The sequence below is a fragment of the Gekko japonicus genome, unplaced genomic scaffold (genome assembly GCF_001447785.1).
Source record: "Gekko japonicus isolate JY-2015 unplaced genomic scaffold, Gekko_japonicus_V1.1 scaffold920, whole genome shotgun sequence".
Lineage (NCBI taxonomy): Eukaryota > Metazoa > Chordata > Lepidosauria > Squamata > Gekkonidae > Gekko > Gekko japonicus.
In genome coordinates, this window is record NW_015164698.1 from 113623 (window position 1) to 129977 (window position 16355).

Here is a 16355-nt window from a genome sequence, read left to right on the forward strand (position 1 = left end):
GGTAAAACTGCCTTGACCTGGATCTGCCAGTCTCGTCAGATCTCAGAAGTGAGGCAGCATCAGCCCTGGCTAGGACTGGGATGGCAGACCTCCAAGGAATCCCTGGGCCGTGACCGGTGTTCCCTGTTAGCGTGAGTCAGCTCAGTTTTTTAGCCTCCGGCTCACACCTTTTTGTCTTAGCTCAGGAAGGATGACTCCAGAGCAAACTAATTCATGCAGTAGCCAAATCATTCACTCACAGTAGCTCACCAAGTCAATTTTTTGCTCACTGGACTCCGCAGCTTAGAGGGAGCATTGATTGTGATGCAGTGGCAGGCAGTGGCTCTGAAATGTCTCTTGCCTTGAAAACCCCATAAGAGGAGGTCTCCATAAATCAGCTGTGACTTGCTGGCAACAACAACTACAAGCTAAAACCCCTAATTAAAAGCCTGGCTCCTAAAAGAAAGTAAAGCAGGCACCAGGTGAGCTTCAAGTGGAAGGGAGTTCCAAAGGTGAAAGATTGCAGAAAATACCACTTCCCTTGTGGCCACTTGCCCCTCCTCCGAAGGCCAGGGGCACAAAGAGGACGGCTTGACAGGCAGGTCTTCACTGGGCGTTAATCCCAAAGGTGGTCAGCCCGAGCACCTTGAGAGAAGAGTAAGGTGCTGTTGTGGTAAACGATGATACACCTGAAAGACCAACAAATGTATTCTAGCATGGCCATGTTCTGTGGCACAGAAGAAGCCACAAGACCCTTGGGGTGTCAAGGCTGCAGAGGACTAACTCCGCTGCCCCTCTGGAGACTTGTGGCAGTGCACAGCTGACCTTTTCCCCCTCTGCTTGGGTCTACTTTCCCTCTCTTCTGCCTCTCTGTCAAAGCCCTTTATGGTGCTCATGGCACAGCCCCTCTGAAGGCCTTGCTCTCTGGCAGGGCACCGCTAGGCTTTTGCCTCAGCCGAGGCAGAGGAAGGGCCCGATCAAGCCAGCGCCTCTCAGCTGCAGCAAGCAACCCGCTGGGTCCAGACGCTGGGTCCTTTTTGATGCATCCTCTCGTAAAATCACCATGCCTTTTGTGTGTCAGAAGCAGGTATTTTGACACGCTCCGCCGCCAATTCCAAAAACGCCAGATAAATACTTAATGAAGGATGACTAGGAGTGAGGGTGAAAATAATGCCAAGCAGGGCTCTCCGTGGGGGGAAGGGCTCCGCGCAATGCTGAGAAAGGAACCAGTCTGAGGTTCTGAATGCTAAAAGCGCACTTGAAAGCAGCCGCCTAATCCACCTCCCTTAAATCCGTCAATCTAGTCTTTGACGGGCAGGATTATGACTCTCTTCAAAGGTGTGGGGAATGGAGTTTTGCTCTCCCCCCCCCCTTTATTTTTACTCCCCTTTAAATACCCTCAAATCTATATTTAGACGCCAGCAGGGGGAGACAAGCTCTCAGTCGTCTCTTCAAAGGAGCTCCGGAGAACTATAATTTGCTGCCCCGAAAAGCATTTGCAAGGCACTTTGGATGTCCCTTGCCTCTGACCCTCCCTGGCCAAAAAAATTAAATAAATAAAAATAAAAAAATCAACACATTAAAATAATAATGGGAAGAAAGCCTCCTCTGTAAGTTCTTAAGGACTTGGCTCTTGAGGAACTATTTTTACTGCTGTCTATTTATTATCCCGTTTCAAAGTAGCTGGAAGCAATTTCAGAACTGGCTGGACAAAGTAGTTTCTGCAGAGAGGAAAATGAAGGCCAGAATGCCCCCATCCTGTGTGTCTCCAGCACTCAGCTCCACCGTGCCATTAAGCAAGACTTCTGTTGGCGCCTTGCGTTTGCTGAAAGAATGAACGAAGGAAGCTATTTGAATATCTGAAGACAGAAGTCGAGGGAGCCTTCTGTAAATCTCGCTGGGTATTACTGGGGACGGTCTGCAATTAATCCCAGACTTTACAAGCTGCCCTTCTCTGAGCTTGCAAAATCCCCACTCTCAGCTCGTTTTTGGATATGCCCGAAACTGGTTTAAACCACCGATGGGTGCATTGATATTTAGTTGGCAGTTTCATTCAGTACCAGCCATTCGCACTGAGCTGGATGGCTCTGGCTAGTCCAGTCTCAGCATATCTCAAAAGCTAAGCCAGGTCAGCCTTGGTTAGAACTTGGATGGGAGACCACCATGGCACCTCTGTCCATCTCTTGCTTTGAAAACCCGGGGGGGGGGGGGGGAGGTTGCCGTAACTCCGATGTGACTCTGATGGCAGTTTCATCACCACCAGTGCTTCTCTTTACCAACGCAACCACCTGGCTACTGGCACATCTCTGCTCTGTCTATTCTGTCTCTGTTTTCTTCCCCCTTTCCTTCACTTGATTCCTTTGAGCCGCCTTCTCTTTCCATCCTCCTGCCAGAGATGTCCCCTTATTCCCCTTGACTTGCTACCTCTCCTGGCCTCTGCCACCCCACTGCTTCTAGTTCACCTCCTTATCCGCCTTAGCTCCCATCCAGAATCAAAGGAACTTAGGCAGGGATGGCCGGACATCCGAGAATTCGTTGTTCTTCTGCCAGGGGTGATGCACCCACTGTAAAGTCCTTTGGCCATTAAACACACCTTTTGGTCATCTGTCTTCCTGGAATTCCCTGCTGGGTACTAAATATCCAGGTACAGTTGGTCTCACTTTAGGCTTTGCTCTGTGACATCAAGGAAGCTCAGCCAATCAGAGTGAGAGGCTTCAGTATCATAATCCCCACCACCAGTGTTCCCTCTAAGGTGAGTTAGTGGGAGCTAGCTCATAGTTTTTTAGCCTCCGGCTCACAGATTTTTGTCTCAGCTCAGGAAGGGAGGGCTCCAGAGCAAACTAATTTATGCAGTAGCCAAATTGCTCATCACAATTTTAATGCCTGTAGCTCACAGAGTAGAATTTTTACTCACAAGACTCCACAGCTTAGAGGGAGCATTGCCCACCGCCACAGCATACTTTAGTGCATTACAATGTCAGTGTTTGCTGTTACACGAACTGGGAAGGGGACTTTTCTCTGTTGCTGATGTAAACAAACCTCCACTATCACTAGGTGGGCTGGATTGTCTCCAAAACATTCTTCCTTTTGAGGGAGTTACTTCCGTGACCTGCATACAGAGAGCAAGTCATGCGAATCTTCCACACCCATCATGTAATCTAGCTAGATGCTTCTTCCATTTCTTCAGCAGAGGTCAAATCCAGCCGTTTGAACCACCAGTGTGCCCTCGAAGGGTGAAGGCTGAGACACCCTTCCTGGGTAGCTTCTGTCGCGGTGCGCAGAATGCTGGCTGGCACGTTAGTGCCCAAAGGGAGATAGAGTACCCACAGAAGACTGGAGTCCAGAACTTAGGTGCAACCACTGTGAATTTATTCTCACCCAGTTATAGGCCCCCTTATCAGCAGTATCCTCAGATTCCCGCTGTGACACGACAGCCCTACCATCAGCAGCCCCAACCATGCAGGCGGAATAGGGCTAGACAGAAGACCTTTAGTGCCTATCCTGGGGATCAGTCTACGAAGGGTTCATTTGCTCCCTGACTAGCACACACTTTTGTTTTGACTGGTTGTCCTATTTTTATGGTTTCTGGTGTGCCATTACACAAAGTTCATGGGTGTTATCGTTAATAAAAATGGTTATTGTTTGGAATTTCACTCCTTACCGCCCTGTCACTTAACGCAATCTACAGAAGTTGCTGGTTCCCAGTTTCTATTGAAAGAACTGTCTTCCCTGATCGAAAAGGGAGCAGTATCAGACATTACTGAAAGTAGTTCACCTTGGGGGTTTTACTCCAGGTATTTCGCTATCAATAAGAAAGGGGGAGGTAAGAGACCAATCTTGGATTTGCGTGACCTTAATAAATTTCTGTTGGCCCCCAAATTCCGCATGCTCTCCATGCAGGAGATCTTGCCTTTACTAAGCACTGAAAAAAGGACAAGGGAGTAGATGATACCAAAGACCTCGAGACCCAGGAGAGCCACTGATGCTCAGAAGAGACAGTGACTGACCTTGATTAATCAAGGATTTGGCTCAGCATATCATGTGTTCCTTGTTGGTATACAAGAGGCAGGACCTGTTTCAGGATAGGAACTGCCTCTGAAGAATGTAAGGAACAAATGAAAGTCCATCTAGTTCAGCAAGATGCCTCTGGGGAACCTCACAAGCAAGGCATGCCGGCAGTGCCCTTCCTCTCCAGTTTTTGCTCGGAGACTCATAATCAGAGAGGTTCACGGAGGGTCATGGTTAGCGGCTGTTAGTAAACCCCCTCTTCCTTCATGTAGAGAAGCCTTGCAGATCAGGCCAGCTGGAGTCTAATGTGAGATGTCTTGTTTGATCCAACCCCAGGTAGGAACCCGTGTGAATGAGAGCAGGATAGCTTTGGGGGCACCTCCGTCCACATGGAAACACACACACAAATGTGTCGTGTGCCTATTGAGACCCCGCTCCATGGTGCCAGTGGCATCAGAAGCTAAACGGGTAGACATAAAGACCACGACTGTCCCAGCAGAGGCCCTGTTCTCCCGCCAGAGGTCCCGCAGGCCTCTTCTGTGTTTTCCTTTCAGGCTGAGACAGGCTTTCTTGCAAAGGCATTTGAAGCCTAGAGATTTTTTCTGTAAAAAATTAATTAATTCACTTAATTTTTACCCTGCTTTTTTCCCCACGGGGGACCCAAAGTGGCTTACAATATTGCTCCCTTCTCTTTTCTGTTCTCACAACAACCCTTTGAGGGGTGTATGTGTGGTTGGCCCAAGGCCACCCAGCGAACTTTCATTCAGAGTGGAGATTCTAACCCGGGTTTCCCAGGTCCTAGACTGACACTCTGACCGCCATACTGTGCTGACTGTCTTTTCAAAGCTACTGACCTCTCCCCTTTAATTTGACCTGCACAGCATGGTGGCTTTGGGGTGGGAGCAAACAAGCATTGGATAGCTTTAATTTCCGGCGGTTCCTTTTTCTGGTCCATAGGCCAAAAACAACCCCCTCCCGGCCATTGTCCTCGCTGACTCTTTTCCATTTCCCTCGCTCCCCTTCTTGCAGGAGGACACCATGGAGGTGGAAGAATTCTTGAAAGAGGCAGCAGTAATGAAAGAGATCAAGCATCCGAACTTGGTGCAATTACTGGGTAAGTGACAGAAATACCAAGCAGGCTGACTTGAACTGAAGCCCCGCGCAGCGATAGGGACGTTAAGAAGCAGATAAGCTGCTTACCATACCGAGGCATCACACAGAGGCGTCCCAGTCCTCTGGCAGGAGCCAGCAATTTACAAAAAGTAGAGCAGGGCTTTTAATGAACCCCCTTTAAAGTTGTGTTTAATATTTCTGAGGCCTAAAGCTTAGCCATCTTATTTCCCTAGTTTGGGGGGGGGGGGCTGTTTCCTTCTCCTCCCTCAGCCTGCTCTTTGCAATGCAGATGTAAATGCTGACGGTCAAAAGGCTCTTGGAAGCACATTTGAGTAAGGAATTCTCCTGCTTCTGTCCCTGTCCGCAGGGGTCTGCACCCGGGAGCCTCCATTTTACATCATCACCGAGTTCATGACCTGTGGGAACCTGCTGGATTACCTGCGTGACTGCAACAGGCAGGAGGTCAATGCTGTGGTGCTCCTGTACATGGCGACCCAGATCTCCTCCGCCATGGAGTACCTGGAGAAGAAGAATTTCATCCACAGGTGAGGGGGAGGCAGTGGAGCACCGCCCCCCCCCCCCCGGGCCCGGGGGCCCCCATAATGTTTCAGCAGGTGGAGCATTGCCGCTTTACGTTAGCATGTGCTGCATCACAGAATGTGCAGGCAAAATCTTCCTGTTTAGAAGACTGCTTCTTTTCCTGCTAAAATCCTGCTGAGACTGCTTTGCTCACGGGCAGGGCTGGCATTCAGCAAGTTCTCATTCTTCAGACACTACTCTGGGCCAGACTAGAGGTTGCACTGCAGAGTGCAGCCATGCACACTGCTATTCCCCTCAGCCCTTGCAGGGACAGTGAGGAGGAGGTGCTCAAATCCTTCCTTTCGCTGAAGTTCTGCCATCAGCGGGTTCCCCAGCCCCCCCCCCCCCCATCTGATACTGAGGGCCTATTGTAATGTTACAGACACAGGCTTAGAATCCCAGGAGGAAAATAACAGATGGAGAATAGGACGTTTCAGAGGGAAGCAGCTGGCGGGGATCCTGCACTCCCTCTCCCAAGGCTTTACCGTTGCACATGACTGCGGTGTGACATGTGGCTTGGCCCTTAGTATGATGCCTTGTGTCCATACCTTGTGATTCATTTACCAATCCCCAGTGATTGCTGAGACCTCTGAGCAGACCCACACACGTGTGCAGGCACTCCCATGCTCACACAGCTTGCCTGGTTTGCATTCCTCCCAAAGAAGAAGACGACGAGATTGGGTTTATACCCCACGGCCCTTCACTCGGAGTCTCAGAGCGGCTTACAATCTCCTTCCCTTCCTCTCCCCACAACAGACACCCTCTGAGGTAGGTGGGGCTGAGAGAGCTCTTTGCAGAACTGCCCTTGAGAGAAAATCTGGCCACTGCAGGTGGAGAAGTGGGGAATCAAACCCGGTTCTCCTACATTAGAGTCCACCGCTCTTAACCATTATGCCAAAGTGCGGGGAGCAGTGAGAACAAGGCAGTAGTGGGTATTGAATGAAATGTGAGGCTTAGGGTCCATTTGCAAGACAGTGCGTGGCTACGTAGGTGTATGAACTGGCCTAGTTTAGTGTACTCTTCGAAACTGAGCTGCAAATCTTGGGTCAAATTTTGCCTCCTCCACCAGGTAGCTGCAGCCCAGATTCATGGCATACCTCACCGCCAGCCCTGTCCCCCCCCCCCCGGCACGAAGGCGAAAGAGGCAGCAGCTACGAGCTCTGCCGCCATGCTGCTCTGTCCGGCCACCTACCCAGCTCCATTAGGCAGCCATGGCTCCTCTTTACCTGCTCAGGTGGCACGCAGGTCTGAAGGTGCCTGAGACCTATCCTGGTCGCAGTGGCTCGGGACATGCTCACGTTGGGACACGCTCAGTGCACCAGCAGGCAGCAGCGGTGGGGGGAGGACCCAGCTGATGGGGGCATTCCATCTGTGCCCGGCCTAGGGTGCCGTGCCACCAAACCAGTCCTTTGCCCAAGATCGACAGAGGTGAGTCCTGGCAAGGCTGAGAAACCAGCTCTCCTAGGCCTTCAGTTTGAGAGCCAGTTTGGTGTAGTGGTTAAGGGCAGTGGACTCTAATCTGGGAGAACCGGGTTTGATTCCACACTCCTCCACCTGCAGCTGCCGGATGTTCTCTCAAGGACAGTTTTCTCTGAGCTCTCTCAGCCCCACCTACCTCACAGGGTGTCTATTGTGGGGAGGGGAAGGGAAAGGAGATTGGAAGTCTCTCTGAGACTCCGAGTGAAGGGCCATGGGGTATAAATCCAGTCTCCTCCTCCTCCTAGCAGTGCTCTGTCCTGGCTAGCCATTGAAGTATCTGTGTTGGATGGTCAGGGGAAGGGCAGAGAGGACTGTTCTGACCGTCCTTGGAATGGCCCTGTCCCTTCTGCAGTCAGTTCCTCACCTTCCCTGTAACTTTAACCACCTCCACTACCCTACTCACCCAGAAACTGGGCACAGTGGCAAGTGACCCCTCAGCCAGCTGTGTTGGAAACCAGCCCTTGCATCCGAGCGGTCAAGAAGGTGGCAGGCCACAGGTCCGGTGGTGGCGGGGGATATCTGGGTGGCCTCTGCCAGCAAGAGAGTAACCCAGGGACTGAGGGAGAGTAGCCAGTGCTTATGTTTTCCGGGGCAGCGGAGGCAGATCCCGGACAGAGGAAAAGGGTACTTCTTCACAGTGATCTTATGAAAACATTTTCAATGGCTGCTGACTTAGCTAGTTGGTGTGGAAGTGGGATACATTTATGGAGGAAGAGAGGTCTGTCAGTGGCTGCTAGCTAGCAAGATTAGCTCAGTGAAACCTCCACGTTCAGTGGCAGTGTGGCTTTGGCATCCTTGCTTTATTTGTAGGCCTTCTGGGGGCATCTGGTTGGCTGTTGGGGGAAGGACGACTCAGCAGGGATGCTTTCAGAATGGATGCCGTAGATCCTAGAGAGGGTAAGCAATATAATTTCCCATTGCCCAACGGATCCCTCATCGCTGATGAGTTTTAATGACTGTTAGCCATGGATGGCCCGACCTTGTCAGATCTCGGAAGCTAAGGAGAGTCGGCCCTGGTTAGTCCTTGGATGGGAGACCGCCAAGGAAGTCAGAGTCAGGCAATGGCAAACCTCTTGCCTCTCGCCTTGAAAACCCGAAACAGTTGCCATAAGTAAGCTGTGACTTGGCAGCACTTTTCATTGTTGATGGTAGATAAATGGATCCTCCAGGCTTGGGACTGCTGTACCTCCCAGTACTGGATCCTGGAGGCAAGCAAGGGGAGAAGGCGGTCTTGTGGCCCTGCTTGTGGGATTCAGTGGAAAGTGTCCGGATGGCTGACTCTGGAGACGGAATGCAGGGTTAGCGAGACCTTCAGCCTGGGCCGGTGGGGGCTCTCTTTGTGCTCTCACGAGGTGGGAACTTGATAGCAGCCACTGGATCGGCTGTCTGATCCCCAGGCTCAGGAGGGTTCTGGACCCAGCATGTGATGGTCCCAGCCCGGATCCCCTTCAGCGCCCTTCTTTGATCCAGCCCCAGCAGAAGCCGCCTGGCACTCAACAGGAGGGGAAGTCACCTTGGCTTGCTTTTGGGGGGCATCTGCGTGCAAATATACACGACCACTGGAGTGCTTGTTGGCAGAATGCTCTGCCAAGGAGCTTGGGAGAGGGGAAGATAAGGTAGCCTGCCGTGTTCCACTGCACGTGGGTACTCTCGGAAGGCATTGCCTCCGCACCTCTCGCGCTCACCTGCATTTTGTATGGCCGAGGTGAGCAAGTGTTTCTAACTCGTCTGTGATTTTACAATAAGGCTCATGATGAAGCCTTCCTTCCCTAATCATGCGGCTCTTTGTGAAATAGACCCCCCCCCCCCCCTCTCTTGAGAAGCCGACAAATCGCCCATAATGACACCTTTTCCCCCAAACCATCATTGGTGCTTTACACGTACTGGAGTTCTTGGGAAATCTGCCTCCTCCTCTCCCTCCCCCCGGCCGCCTTTTCAGTGTTCCTTCCCTCTCTCACCTTGTCATTGTGTGCTTTGGTGACTCTTTTCCCGCTATTGTCTGGATTGTGCGCCTCTCTGACTCTCTATTAAGCATCTTTGCAAAGTCTTGCTGTCTGGAGGAGTTTGACCTTTCGGCTTGCTGCAATTACAGTTAGCGCTTTGCATTCTTTGTCTGGGGAAATGGCCCCTGAGCAATGCCATAGCAGCCCTTGGCGGGAGACTTGATCAACTTTCCCGCATTGCCTGTGTCTCACACACGCGTGGCCGGGCGCTCAGGACTCACTTGGTGATTCACAGATGTTACCAAAACCCCAGGAGAACTTGAATTTGCTGTAGCCCAAGATAACCAAGTTGCTTAGGAACACCTGAAATCAAGGACATTAGTACATCTCTCCCTCACAATGAAGAACTCTTGGATATACTCCATAAAAGATTTATTATTTTTTTTATAAAGACAGACATCACACAAAAAAAACACATACATATATGTGGGGGGTTGTGTTACATCATCAATTTACATACTTGGATACTTCATACCATATTTGTTTTCCATGTTCCACCTTAACGTTCTTACAAAGATCTTTTGCATATTTTTAAATATAAGTTTTTGTATTCTATGAAAGGTTATATATCTGTATACTTAACTATTATATTCTTCAATCCATTTTAAAATCTAAACCATGTAGTTTCATACATACACAAGCATTTACATCAGTATCTAAATAATAGGGGATTTCATTACCTCATCAAATTACCTGTTTCACCTTATATTCACATATGTTTAAAAATAAATTTTTATACTCTTTTAATATATTTTCCAATGTTTCAATTTGTTTATAGAGTTTTGAACAGCTGTATAATAATTATATTATTCAGACCTTTATAAAATCTTGAGGAACTATGTTTTCTCCCTTATCCAAAAATTTGATGCTTGTGTATTCTCTCTTGTCCACAAAATGTTTTAGCTTTTCCATAGATTTTCATCGTCTTCTTCATTCTCTGATTTCTCCTCTTAAGTCTTAAAGTCTTAATGTTGTGCCTTTTCCCCTTGTAGATGAGGCAAGTATCTTCTGGTGGTAACCATCTATAATCAAATTTTAAAGTAGTTTGAGGTTCCGCATATTCTTTTTTCTCTCTTTGAGTAGGTATTTCATTTGCTGGTTCAATAATTCCATCTCTTGTCATTCTTTCATGGGGTCTCATGTTCAGTTCTTCAGTCAGTTTGTCTCTTTTTGGATATGTTTTGTAAATCATATCAATTGAATTATAGACTTCATCTGTATCTTCTGTATCAATATGTTTTGTTGTGGTTGTTGTTGTTCAGTCGCACAGTCGAGTCCGACTCTTCGCGACCCCATGGACCAGCTCCCGCCAGGCCCTCCTGTCTTCCGCCGTCGAGGTCTTTCTTGTATAGTTCTTCTGTGTATTCTTGCCATCTTTTCCTAATCTCTTCTGCTTCTGTTAGGTCCCTACCGTTTTTGTCCTTTATCATGGCCATCTTTGCATGGAACGCTCCCTTGATTTCTCCAATTTTCTTGAAGAGATCTCTAGTCCTTCCCATTCTATTGTTTTCTTCTATTACTTTGCACTGTTCATTCAGGAAGGCCTCCTTATCTCTCCTTGCTGTTCTCTGGAAATCTGCATTCGGGATCTCTCGAACTCACAACTACCTATACTTATATAGCAGGTTTTATTATGGTTATGTTAAAGAAAAACAGGAGCATTCCCGAGTTAGAAAAACCCCAGAAAGTCTTTTAGATTGCCTTTCAGATTGCCTTTCAGTAAAACACCCTACAGTCACGCCACTTCTATATTTGCAAAACAATAACCATTATAGTCATATTAAAGATTGAAACAATTTCAACCAAGGCCAGTATTCTTATCAATTGTTAACAGTACAAAGAAGACAGAATGTACTTTTATAATTTCAACAAACCAAGACAAAGTATGTTATGAAAGCATAACATACAAAAAATTTCAAATTAAGTTCCTAATAATTCTTATTGATTCTTCTTTTTAGTTGTGATGCTTATTAAGGTATAATTATTTGTAATCCTTTAAAGGGTTATTTCATATAATTCCAGATAATTTATTTGTAATTCCAAACAGAGGAGCTCTTACTTCCCTGAAAGTCAAATAAAATGAGTATTTCCAAAATTTTATAATCCACTATAGAATATTGAAAGATCGATATTTTTAGTTGACAGTTTTGTTTTCAGATCACAACCTCCTCTTCTTTTGCCCAAGCCATTTTAAAGAACACTTTCAGATCTTTTCTCAACCACTTGAAGAAGGGGGGAGGGAGGGAAGAAATTCCTCACCCCTCTAATCCTTTGTGTTTTCAATAGATTTAAAGGGACCTTGATCACGGGAGTCGCTGATGTTGTTGCCTGTACATTTACTCACGTTGTTGGTGTTTTTAAGCAGTTCAGTTGAAGTTTTCTGCTTCTTCCCCTCGTTCGGGTGGTCACAGCTTCACGCCCATGCCTTGCATGGGCGCTCTCGATCGGTTCTTGCCTCGGGGCGATCAAAGGACTCCCACCCACTTGCTGCCGCTTGCAGGGAGTCCTGATCAAGCCCCTTGAACCGTGCTCCTCTTTGGGGAGCTCAGTGGACTTTAGGAGCCCCTGAACTCCTCTAGAAATCCATTGATCCGGTCGGCACACAGGAGAGCTTCCCGGAGTCGACTGTTCTCGCCGCACCGGCCCCAGCAGCTTCTTGGATATACTCCAGAGTGATTACCTACCTTCCACACAGCTGAATAAGCTATGGGTTAGATCCTGTGATCTTTCAGTGGAAACACTGGTGGTAGTCATGGATTTTTCTTACATTTCCCTTCCCCGAGCAGTCCTTTCCAGCCCTGGAAAAGTCTCCCTCCGGGGATGTGGGACTCAGGTGCTAATAGCCGCATGGGTCAGGAGGATGCAGGGAAGAGCAGGAAAGAGGGTGAAAGAGTTCTTCCCTCACCAGGGCAGCCTCCCAATCCACGTGGCTGTGAGGCACACGGGTCTCTCAGTCCTGGGGTCAGAAAGAACTGTTGGGGGAGGGGATTGCGGGACAGATCCCCCATCCTGGCATGTGCAGATCATGGGATCCATCCCTGTCAGTGCCCATGCAGTCAAAAGATGCCCTGATTACTAACGGATTCTGGAAACTGGATGGGACATTTATGTTTACACCACAAGTCTTGATGTTTATCTCATCCCAGAGCATAGTGCTTCTAGCACAGGGCCAGGGACAGAATGTCGTGTGTCCTTTCATGCTGTGTGAGTGTGTGTTTTGGCGGGTGGTGGTGGAATGTAAGCCTCGGCCAGCAGCACGCCTCTGTGCTTGCTGCCTGTGGGGGTGCATGTGTTTGAGAGAGAGAGAGAGAGAGAGAGAGTATGTGTGCCAACCTCTATATGTGTGTGTTTCCAAGTGTTATATACAATTGCATAACAGTGACCTTTTCTGCCCGATCAAAGAGAGCCTGGATGTTGCCTGTCCACCTCCTTAGCAACAGGCCTAACGATCATGTATGAAATGCCAGCGGGGCATCCTGCGGCCCCACCGTTACCTCTGCTGCTTTTCCATGGCTCGTTGCAGCAGCTCTGGCGCAGTGAGCAGCCACCTCCCCACTAGTTTGGTTTTGCTCCTCACCGAGCATCTCGCCTCGGCTGCCTCTGTGGCAACCTTGACTTTTTTTTTAAAGTGTCACGCCAGTGCTAGCTTCTTCTCTACTCTTAGTCTCGTTGCTCTCTTGCTTTTTTCTTGTGCTGCTGCCCCCCAGATCTCAAGAGCCTCTAAGAGCAGCTGTCTTCCCTCCCGCTTTATTCCCCCCCCATGAGCTGCCCACCCCCGCAGCCTCCCACCTGGGCCCTTCTGGGGTGCTGCCACTGTTCTTGTCAAGGGACCCAAATCCTGGGCTGTGACCTCATTGAATGAATCAGGAGGGGCGGGTGGAAGGAGGGACTGGCACTAACGACGAGAGGCTTTGCTTTGCGTGCTGAGTTGCAACCGCGCCTGCTGACGAGGACAGGACATGCCGGAACACTGGGTGACAAATTAATGTGCCCTTTGGTGCGATTCTCTCTCGTATTGAACAACGAGTTCATTACTAGTTTGGCGAGTGTCTTTTCAAAGATCAAGAGTCACCGACAGAAAGATTCATATCTCTCGCTCAGATGCGAGGGCAGAGTTGCAGTCGGATCAATTTCCAATTTAGCGTGACGTGGTGTGGAAGTGTTTTCCTTCAGCTGTTTCTTGTAGGTTACAAGTTCTAAACCCTTTCCCGGCCTTGTTGCTTTCTCCCCCGCACAACCCCAGACCTTTCCCATTTGTTTTATCATCCCCCGGGAGGCACTGTTGACTGATCTGATCTCCACCTTGACTCCCAGCGAGAAAGGCCTCGGCCTGTTTGTTGACCCTCAAGGGCCACTGGCTGGTTTTGCTGTGTGAAATGGGATGCTGGACGAGATGGACTCCTGGTCTGACCTGACAGGGCTGCTCCTACGATCTTGATGGGCAGGAGGGAACTTGTCTGCTGTGCCCCAAGTGAGAAGACTCCTTCATCCCACTGGCTTGCGTGCTACCATTTTGTTCCATCGGCACCCAAGCAGAATGAGAGCATGCAACCCACAGTATGCGGTCCTGTGCTAGAGGAGTCTTTCTTCATTAGGCCTGCATGTTCCCTTTGAGTAACCACATGGATGTCTGGAAGCGCTTCCACAGCCTGAGTTCCTTCTCTGGTGTTCTAGGGATCTTGCTGCCCGGAACTGCCTCGTAGGGGAGAACCATCTGGTGAAGGTGGCTGACTTCGGCCTCAGCAGGCTGATGACGGGTGACACGTACACAGCTCACGCCGGAGCCAAGTTCCCGATCAAGTGGACTGCACCAGAAAGCCTGGCTTACAACAAGTTCTCCATTAAATCTGATGTCTGGGGTAAGAGTCTATCCGTTGCACAAGTGATGCGTTGAAGCCATTGGATGAAGGTGGTTTACCGCCAGGGCTGACCATCTGCACAGAGTCAGCACTGTGTCCTTCCCAAGATAACCCAGGTAAAGCATTCTGGAGAAGATCAGTAGCTTAGTGGCTGAGCATTTGCTTTGCATGCAGAAGGTCCCAGATTGATCCCCAAGCACCTGCAGTTAAAACAGGGGTCCCTGATCTTTACTGAGCCTGCAGGGAGCTCTGGAATTCTGGCACAGTGTGGTGGGCTTAGCCAGAAAATGGCTGCTGCTGGAGCCAGCCACATAATGGATTTCTCTCTCTCTCTCTCTCTCTCTCTCTCTCTCTCTCTCTCTCTCTCTCTCTCTCTCTCTCCTTCCTTCATAATCATCCTTCCCCCTGCCCACCCACATATTTTGTGTTTCTGATCAGTGATGCAGGCAGCCAGTCACCACGGAGAGGCTGCAGCCCCAGTTGGGGTTAAGAACCCAGCGGGCTGCTGTGTGGTTCACCCTCTGTTCCTTGGTGGCGGGGGTTTCATCCTGATGCTGCGAGCGCTGGCCTCTCCCAAGTGGAAAGCATCCCTGCTGCGGTACCAGGCTTGGGTTCCCTCTCTCCATCAGCCCCACGTGTCCCCTTCCATCCCAGATGTCCCAAGGACAGCGTTTCCAGCAAAGGCATTTCTGGGAAGGGCTAGCCAAAAGTGTCCTGCAGTTATTTCGTTTAATCTGATGCGACGGTCCCTGTTCGTGCCAGACAGGCTGTGGCCTTTTCTTTGCATTGAGAGAGTGAGCATGGCGATTGAAGCAGTTATGGGCAAAAGTCCTTGTTCTGGGGAGCTCACATTGGTTTCATTTTCTGTTTAGAATCACAGAGTTTGAAGGTACCTCCAAGGTCATCTAGTCCAGCCCCCTGCACAATGTAGGAAATTCACAAATACCTCCCCCTCCACAGCCACAGTTACCTTTGCTCCATGCCATTCCATGTTTGGGTGGCCGCTGTTTCTCATATCTCCTTCTGCTGCTCTTGAACACACAAACCTGTACCAAATCTTCCCCATTGGTCCATCAAGGCCAGTGCTGTCTACTCTGACTGGCGGTGCCTCTCCAGGGCCTCACCCCCTACCTGAGCTTCTTTAATGGGAGACTGAACCTGGTGACTCCTGCATGCCGAGCATGCACACCTGTAGCACCCAGTCCACCCCTGGCGTACGGGGTTACCAACTTCAAGGCAGGGACTGGAGTTCTCCCAAAATGACAACTGATCTCCAGATTACAGAGATAATTTCCCCTGGAGGGAGTGACAGCGTCAGAGGGCAGACTGCATGGCATACCACTGAGTAAAGGCCTAGAGTGACATCCCATCCCCATCCTCCCTTCCCCAGGCACCACCCTCAAATCTCCAGGAACATCCCAGTTTGGCAACAGTATGGGCGTGTTCCAGGTCACTATAGATTGGCAGCCTTCTGGGACTTGCCCTGTCTTACTGGGACTGAGTGTTCTTACTGGGATGTGTCAAGAATAGCAGGTATCTCTTCTGTCTCCCCCACACACAGAGACACACGCATGTCTAAGGATTGTGGACACACAAGTTCAGTGCCGGCACTTGGTGGGAAGGATTAACTGTACAATAGCCGTGTGCCCTGTACTGAGCATCCCTAGACTGCTGGTTTCAGGTGCTTGGACATAATCCATAACTGGTCACCCACCTACCTCAAGGAGATCACAGTGGTAGCTCTGGCACAGCAAGTTTTTAAAAAACAAACAAACCACAGATGGAAATGGAAGGTTGGATGCAGACGCGTGGTTCCCTGCGTGCAAGGATTTCTGCCCACAAAGCGTGATTTCCCCACTGCTTTGTTCTGCAGCAGCTCCAAATGCCCCAAATCTTTACTCTGGAGGTCCCCTCTCCCCATAACAGAATTGGGGGGCATTTGGGGCTGCCGCAGGAGGAAAGAGGCAGGAAAATTGTGCTCTGGGAGTGGAAATCCTTGTGCCTGCAGGTATGTCTAGCCTGGATCCAAAATGGGGTGTTGTATAGAAAAATTGCTTTCTGCTTTCTATATCCACATGCCTTTTCCTGTGATTACATTATGATAACATGCTGTGTCTTATTTCCTGTTGCAAGCCAAATGGTGAGGCCACCTGGCTTCAATAGCCATGCCATAAACCCACATTCTTTCACACTTTCATGCCAAAAGCCAGACCTCATGGCTACACTTTCTGGCCCACATGTGACAAGTCACGTACTCAATGAAGTAGCTGGAGTTTGGGGTCAACTGACTGCAGGTGGGGTCTCCGAACTCCTAGCCAATCTATACACACACCTG

The 16355-nt window shown here is 49.5% G+C and overlaps 1 protein-coding gene across 1 annotated transcript in view; it reads left to right on the top strand.

Moving 5' to 3' along the window:
* ABL1 (ABL proto-oncogene 1, non-receptor tyrosine kinase) overlaps window positions 1-16355 on the top strand; it is an 86320-nt gene that overhangs the window by 55868 nt on the left and 14097 nt on the right. Inside the window, exons 5-7 of the mRNA XM_015409482.1 lie at window positions 5017-5101; window positions 5468-5645; window positions 13836-14020. Of these exons, the coding sequence (XP_015264968.1) occupies window positions 5017-5101; window positions 5468-5645; window positions 13836-14020 (448 nt within the window). The remainder of the gene's footprint in view (window positions 1-5016; window positions 5102-5467; window positions 5646-13835; window positions 14021-16355) is intronic.